An 8,604-nucleotide genomic window follows, 5' to 3' on the forward strand; every position below is an offset into this window, starting at 1 on the left:
GGGGTTGTGTGTGGGGGAAGGGGTTGTGTGTGGGAGGCAGGGTAAAGTGTATGGGGAAGGGGTTGTGTGTGGGGGAAGGGGTTGTGTGTGGGAGGCAGGGTAAAGTGTATGGGGAAGGGGTTGTGTGTGGGGAAGGGGTTGTGTGGGGGGAAGGGGGTTGTGTATGGGGAGGCAGGGTAAAGTGTATGGGGGAAGGGGGTTGTGTGTGGGGGGAAGGGGGTTGTGTGTGGGGGGAAGGGGGTTGTGTGTGGGGAGGCAGGGTAAAGTGTATGGGGGAAGGGGGTTGTGTGTGGGGGGAAGGGGGTTGTGTGTGGGGAGGCAGGGTAAAGTGTATGGGGGAAGGGGGTTGTGTGTGGGGGGAAGGGGGTTGTGTGTGGGGGGAAGGGGGTTGTGTATGGGGAGGCAGGGTAAAGTGTATGGGGGAAGGGGGTTGTGTGTGGGGGGAGGAGGGGGTAGTGTGAGTGTGTGTGCGTGTGTCTGTGTGTGTGTGTGTGTGTGTGTGTGTGTGTGTGCTATAATCCCCTACCATTTTTATATTCACAAAAAAATGGTATTTTTTATTATGGTTATTAATATCATCACCATCACTACTACTATTACTACCACTACCACTACTACTACTACTATTACTACCACTACCACTACTACTACTACTATTACCACCACCACTCTATCATTATTCGTATTATTATGAAGCGATAATAACCTAAGACACTTTTATCAGCACTATTAAGCTTCCACACATTCATCTCGTTAATGGATTTTTCTGATAATACACACTTCATTTCCTCCCCCCCCCCCTCACGCCCCCCCACACGATTTTCATTAACGGTATTACGTCAAAAAAATTATGATGATATGATTTTGGAATACATATTGCCACGTGGATATATATATACACTAGCACGAACACCGTCATTATCACCATGCTACAAGGCCTGCTATCATCACTATCACCACCAGGAAGTCGTAAATTATAATCAACATTACCTAAGTCTGAACAAAACAAATCCAACATTTTCCCGCCTAAACTGCCTCACTCGGGACTTCGTGTTGAGCGGCCAACAACAGATTTCTCCCTATGTTTTGTCTCGTTACCGGGTTTTCTTCTCCCTCTGTTGTGCATTAAGAGATATTGAAGACCCTGCTCGTGGACCAAAGGACAGTGAAATCACCACAAACAAGGTAAGAATGTGGGCTGTGGGATTGTGGGTGTACCTACATTTGACTCGCCTTGAATGCAGTGATGTTAGGGAAACAGCTGGGTTTTATTTTACAGTATGACAATGCACAAGACTGTAGTTACATCACGTACGTACTACTGTACGTGTAGTACCTATATATAGCAGGGTACAGTTCCAGTTTAACTACTTATTCACTTCTACATTGGAGACCTACCTCAAAGGGTAAGACTCCTTATGCTGAACATTTTGAACCGCATATATGTGTCGCTATAGCAACGCCGCCAGCGATTTTTTAATATTTAACTTTTTATTTGTGGATGCTATCATGGGCGCCCCCCTTGTACCCCCTCAGGATAACCTAACCTAACCTAACCTGACCCAAAATTGGTCAGTTGGAAATAATTTCTTGGATGTATCCCAAATTAACTGCTGTGCTTTAGTCTAGCTGTGCAAGTTGCCTGAATATCTTAAAAACGAGACGAAACCTAATGTAACCGAAACTAACCTGGGTATTTATCCCACTGAGGTCCACCCTGTTGCGTATTGATTTTCTTATCATCTTTATAATCCTCTCATTGAGTAGAACAATTTCTTCTAAGTAATCATCCGTCATAAACTAGTAATAAGCGAGATACAATTTTTAAAAATATTTATAGTTATGTGTGTGAGAAGATGCGCCATTACGGCTGTCTAGGAGTCTCTTGGCTGCTGCGTCCCTTCCTCACATGACACTGGGCCTGCGCGAACTCTTGCGAGAAATTCCTAGATTCCTTCAGCCAATCACCGCCCCTTTTTATTTCTATCAGCCAGTGACATCGTGTCTAGCATCTTCATTCCCTCCCGCTTCATTTTCAAATTCAGTTCCGCTATACGGCTTCCTTGTGAGCCAAATGTCCTAGCTCCGCCTCGTATCTCCAGTGATGAGGACTATGATTCAGACGAATGAGGTGAGCCAGGTAAGGATACAAAACGTTAAGTTAGGTTACGTTACGTTAGTCTAGGTTCAGTTAGGTTTAGTTAGGTTAGGTTGTGTTTGGTGTTTGTTTATTAGTTTCTCATTCAAGAAATTCAGGATGCAATGGTTATTAATGTTTTTCATGTGATTGCAATATTAATTTCTGCCGAGAATCATTGGTTTCCACTCCCTCACCTCCGGAGGTAATAGCAATAAAACTAATGATTTCCGACAAAAATCAACATTGGAATCACATGTAAAACCCTAATAACCATTGCATTCTGAAATTCTTTAGTGAAAAAGACAGGGTGGACCTCAGTGGGATAATTACCCTAACCTGACCTAACTTAACCTAACTGGGGGATCCCAAGAAGCTATTTCCGACTGGTAAATGCAACTGATAATGAGATTTAAATGATCAGAATGTTTAAATCCACTGGTAATGTATTGTTATAAACTGCCATTAATAATACCTTTTTTCATAGTCTCCATGTCTGATTTTTGTCTTGATGACGCTAAAGTTCTCTAAGAAACAATGGGTAAAACATAAGGTACTATAGGTTCCTGCCGGAGGTCAATTATATGGGAGACTGAACATATTCTATTGCAATAAGCATGAAATTAATATTTCCAGGATGTGGAAAAGATCGGTGTGGCTGGAGGGCAGAAAAGGAGTGTGTGGTACCATCTACCTGGATAGTTGAAGGCAGCCAGATTTTATATTGACCATCAAAAGTTGATGCTCACAATGCCTTAACTAGTCGAGAAGACCCAGACCCCAAATCATGGAGAAAATTTCCATTGATAAAAGTAAAAATAGCTTCTGGTAAGTAATACATATTGTATTGACCACAACTGTAAAGCATTGGTAACTGTACTTCATCGGTTCCTTAGCCAAAATTTTATATGAAGTACTACAGTACGCCATCAGTAACGAAGATGTTAAGGCAGATCGAAGAGATCCTCCCTTATCTGGAAACTCTGCATATCCAATCCAACAAGTCTCTGGCCCCATTAATCCAAATACAGGAGGGATTATTGTAGTCACTTTCAGTTGTCTTAATTTCTTCCCTCCGTAAATTATATGATCTGTCATTTTTCGCAATAGGGTTAATACACCTGAGGAGTAACACTTTTAAGGGTTTGGAAGTTTAAAAAGTTATTGAGTCATGTTTGCAGTGAAAACCTGAAATAGACAAGCATTTAAATGGGTTTCAGACAGTTACGAGGAATGTGAACAGTACCAGCTGACATCAGCAGTAGACAGTGACAGAAGCAGCAGTGACCTGGATGGGGAAGATGGTTTGACCTTGCGTGGTAGGAAGAAACGTATGAAGAAAGCTCTGCCAAAGGACTTTATTAGTAGTCAGGATTTGGATTGTTCACGTAAGTCTGTATTCAGTTACTGACATTTGCAAGCATGTATAAGGTTTTTCTAGACAAAAATATGTACCTACATACATACACTATCTTCTACTCATGCTCATCCCTATACTGTCCAAACCCCTTATGCAAGAGTTAACCAGCATCTTCACTCTTTCATCCCTCACGCTGGTAAACTCTGGAACAATCTTCCTTCATCTGTATTTCCTCCTGCCTACGACTTGAACTCTTTCAAGAGGAGGGCATCAGGACATCTCTCCTCCCGAATTTGACCTTGCTTTTGGACACCTCTTTTGTTTCTATTTTAGGAGCAGCGAGTAGCGGGCTTTTTTTTTATTATTGTTTTCTTTTTTGTGTGCCCTTGAGCTGCCTCCTGTGCTCCTGTCACACACAATCACTCTACTGCTATGCTCTAGTGTCAGTCCCCTTCCCTTAACTGCCTCCTTCACACTATCAATCCATCCTTTTCGCGGCCGCCCTCTCAGATTCCTACCCTTCCCGTTTGAACTTACTATCTTCTTCACCAACCTGTCATCCTCCATTCTTTCAACATGACCAAACCATCTCAGCACACATTGCTTTGCTCTTCCTGCCAAATTTTGCTTTATTATAGGTTTGTAGTAGATAAGCATATTTGAATTATTAGATATTACCATAGTAAATTTTGTTTTGTTAACAGCTATTATTTTTTCACAGACTTTGCCTCAGGGCCATCTTTACAAGTAACAGTTGCTCCCCCCCCACCACAAAAGGTTGTCACATACAACCATCAACACAAAGGCTTGCCAAGTGCAGCAAGAAAAAAATCTGAAAAGACATAATTCTGACAGGTAAGATGTAGCTGTATTCTACAACTAATTGCTTTATGTGATCATGACCTGATGTAGAGAAACGAATGCAGTCCATGTGCAGTAAAGGGTCATATTACTGTATTTCTTATATAGGATGAGGTCATCTATGATGTGATCTCAATCTGAGATGAATATAGTATGACAAAATGTAGCTGTGAATCTATCTATCTATATATTGAGGCTGTTTCCCCCGTAAAAGGAGTGACTCCACGCTCTCCAAAACCACAAATCTCCTGAACTGTGGCCCCATCACCGGATGCAGTTTAATGTCCGACCAGGATAATTACTAATATTTCCTATTACATATATTTCACAGATGTGAAAGTAACCGGCAAAAGAAGAGTAGTTACCAACAGCAAGATGAAGGCAGTCAGCCTGATACCCTACACGGCAGTTTGGACCTTCATGACAACCACAGCCTAAGGAACAGATCTGACCGACAGACGAGACATGACAGCAGTGACCAACAAAGCAGACATGACAGCAGCGATTGACACAACAGACATGACAGCAGCGATTACACAGCAGACATGACAGCAGTGACCGACACAGCAGACATGACAGCAGTGACCAACACAGCAGACGTGACAGCAGTGACCAACACAAAAGACATGACAGTCGTGGCCGATGCAGCAGACTTGACAGCAGTGACCGACACAACAGACATGACAGTCATGACCGACACAACAGACATGACAGCAGTGACCGACGCAGCAGGCATGACAGTCATTACCGACACAACAGACATGACAGTCGTGACCGACATGACAGCAGTGACCGACGCAGCAGGCATGACAGTCATGACCGACACAACAGACATGACAGTCGTGACCGACATGACAGCAGTGACCGACGCAGCAGACATGACAGTCGTGACCGACACAACAGACATGACAACAGTGACCAACGCATCAGACATGACAGTCGTGACCGACACAACAGACATGACAGTCGTGACCGACACAACAGACATGACAACAGTGACCAACGCAGCAGGCATGACAGTCGTGATCGACACAACAGACATGACAGTCGTGACCGACACAACAGACATGACAACAGTGACCAACGCAGCAGACATGACAGTCGTGACCGACGCAGCAGACATGACAGTCGTGACCGACACAACAGACATGACAACAGTGACCAACGCAGCAGGCATGACAGTCGTGACCGACGCAGCAGACATGACAGTCGTGACCGACACAACAGACATGACAACAGTGACCAACGCAGCAGACATGACAGCAGTGACCAACGCAGCAGGCATGACAGTCGTGACCGACGCAGCAGACATGACAGTCGTGACCGACACAACAGACATGACAACAGTGACCGACGCAGCAGGCATGACAGTCGTGACCGACACAACAGACATGACAACAGTGACCGACGCAGCAGGCATGGCAGTCGTGACCGACACAACAGACATGACAGTCGTGACCGACACAACAGACATGACAACAGTGACCAACGCAGCAGACATGACAGCAGTGACCGACAAGGGAGCGATTGGATTCAGAATCTGTCTAGTGAAGACCTTGATGATGTTCAACCCTTGAACCAAGAAGAAAACCGTCAGAGTGGATTTCCTATGGATTGGGCAAGTAAGTTGAAAAGTTTTTGTGCACTGAGTAGTGCTCAAGTGTTTTAAACAATGAACAGTGTAGTGCTTTTAGTTAGGTGTTCCAATTCTTCTTGTATGAATATATTGTAAATGTACTGAGTTATGTTGTCCTAACAGTTTTACATCCTTTCTGGTTGCATTCATTGTGATAACAATTTTCGGTAACCTGACATTACAGTGAGTGTACCAAAGTCCTGCTGTCTTTCACTTAGTGGCACCACTCATCATCTACCTGCAGGTTCCAAATATTACACAAGTGTCCTATACCATGTACTTACAGCATCATGCCTGATTGTAATTTACAATGCTATGATTTTCACAATGTATACTGTAAATACTTTTTTTTAATCTGTCCAAAAGTATAAAAATTAATGGAGATGTAGCAACAATGTAACATGCCAGGGCTTTGGAAAGTATTACAATACTGAAAGTCTAAATATTATTGTTCAGCTTCCATGTAATTACTGCAAAAATCATTATCAATAGATTATTATTGGATTTGTGTTGTGATTTGTAAAGGAGTTATGATATTAAGTTAATAAATTATTAGCATTAATCTGTATAATATAGGTACTACTTCATATAAATATTTGGTGGAGAGTGGATTGTTGATTTGTGAGGGTATGTGTAAGTAGGAAGATTCAATAAGTAAGAGTGTAGCTCTAAATAGTTTCCACACCATAATTAATATGGTTCACTCACTCAGATTCACCACATTTGGATAACAATATCTGAGGAGGATTGAAATATTGCCTGTTCTAAAATGCCAAGTGTATGTTAAAACTTCTTTTCCTCACTATTTTTTCCAGAATACCAGAGGCGAGTCATTCATTTGTTGCTGGATATGAGGACCTCTTTGCATACTCTTACTGGCTCTACACCAAGTGACAATGATATATCAATTCAACAGCTGGACTCTATGGAGGATGCAGAGGCATTTGAAAATGAATTGTGAACACCCTCTTTTTGCAAAGAAATGACAGAAAAATTTGTCCACATAGGTGGAATTTCAGTGAAGGATATGATATCAAAGGTATTGTGCAGCATTATGTCGAAGAAGTTGATGTGTAAGTACAACATGTATGGACAACGGGGCAAAGTAGCTTTTAAAAATACAAGATTGTGAAGTGTCATCACAGACTGTTATGAAGAAATTCAGAGATGTGAGTTTAACAGAAATACAGAAGATGATTGTAACACAATTGTGTAATGCCCCAAAAATGAAGTAAAGTGGAAACTAAATCATGTAGGGTAGTGGGCAAATAGTGATGCTGGGTCAGGGGATACCATAAAATCAGGTAACTTCAGACATTTTTTAGGGTTTTGGCCTATAAATTCTTGTAGAACTACGCTATTTGAAACCTGTCCTTACTGTGAAAACTGTTCTATGATCTGTCCAACAGTTTGGTTAGACTCAGGAAAACTGTTGATACCCACATTTTTATTCCAGGTACGGTGTGCAAAAAAATGTAGCAACAAGATATGTGTATTCTCAAAGCATGAACAGAAATTTGTATTAGTAATTAAGAGCCACACCTGTAATATCAAGGCATACTGTGTAGAACAGTCCTTGAGTTAGGGCTGAGGAGGTAAAACTAAAATCTGAAATCTGCCACAAAATGGTTGTTGATAATGAAACTGGCTTTATAATGCTACCAAGAACTCAGCTGGAGTCGAAGTCATGGTAACTTTACTGCCTCCTTCCTGCCTCCTTTCACCCACTATTGCTGTGACTTGACTGCAGGCCTGCCATGAATAACAGCAAATTGTGAAAATGATGATGTACAGTATTGTATTGTGGCTTTTCTTTCTCCTGATGGATATTAAATTTACATAGTATTATATTGTATTGTGGCTTTTCTTTCTCCTGATGGATATTAAATTTACATAGTATTATATTGTATTGTGGCTTTTCTTTCTCCTGATGGATATTAAATTTACATAGTATTATATTATGTCTCATTGCAATACATACTGCAATGCTGTAGTGCTTTATGTTAATTTTCTGTGTTGATTATTTTCTTGTTAATCAGCAATGCATACCCTATATTGTTTAAAGATGTAAATGTCATTGTAGGATGTGTGTATTTGCATTCCTAAAATCCTGTGCTTTGTATAGAAAGATATACATTCACTTCAAGATATTCATGTATGTATTCCTTGTACTACCATCATAGTATAGTGCCATACTATATTATGCGTTGTAGTACTTATAAGGAATACATACAAATATCCTTCAGTACGTGGATGTATATATTTCTATTCAATACAAGATTTTAAAAATCCAGATATACAAATCCTACCTTGGAATTTATATCTTTAAATAATACAGGACATGCATTGCCGATTAGCAAGGAAATTATCGTATTAATACAGAAATTACCTTGGAAATTACACGAGTAATTCAAGTGTTTTGGTCACGTGAAACACTCGTGTTCACGACATGAAAAACTCACGTGAAAATTTCTCGTGAATTTCACGTGTCAAAAACACGTGAATTCCATTTTGCGTTTTAGATCAGTTTTTCTCGTGATATTCACGTGTCATATTCACGTGAATTTGATCAGATTTATCCGAGTTTTTGCCCACTGGGATGGCACGCAT

General features: G+C 41.1%; 1 protein-coding gene across 2 annotated transcripts in view; it reads left to right on the forward strand.

Annotated features, from left to right (window-relative positions):
* Window positions 1-7,948, forward strand: part of LOC126995028 (serine-rich adhesin for platelets-like) — a 55,348-nt gene extending 47,400 nt beyond the window's left edge. Inside the window, exons 1-5 of one of the 2 annotated variants that reach the window (XM_050854335.1) lie at window positions 2,817-2,965; window positions 3,358-3,525; window positions 4,219-4,352; window positions 4,690-5,980; window positions 6,810-7,948. In XM_050854335.1, coding sequence (XP_050710292.1) covers window positions 4,904-5,935 — 1,032 coding nt within the window. In that variant the 5' untranslated portion in view covers window positions 2,817-2,965; window positions 3,358-3,525; window positions 4,219-4,352; window positions 4,690-4,903 and the 3' untranslated portion in view covers window positions 5,936-5,980; window positions 6,810-7,948. Of the gene's footprint in view, window positions 1-2,816; window positions 2,966-3,357; window positions 3,526-4,218; window positions 4,353-4,689; window positions 5,981-6,809 lie in introns of those variants that run through there. The other variant, XM_050854336.1, reaches the window with a different exon arrangement.
* The last annotated feature ends 656 nt before the right edge of the window (window positions 7,949-8,604 follow it).

Source organism: Eriocheir sinensis, unplaced genomic scaffold (assembly GCF_024679095.1).
Source record: "Eriocheir sinensis breed Jianghai 21 unplaced genomic scaffold, ASM2467909v1 Scaffold962, whole genome shotgun sequence".
NCBI lineage: Eukaryota > Metazoa > Arthropoda > Malacostraca > Decapoda > Varunidae > Eriocheir > Eriocheir sinensis.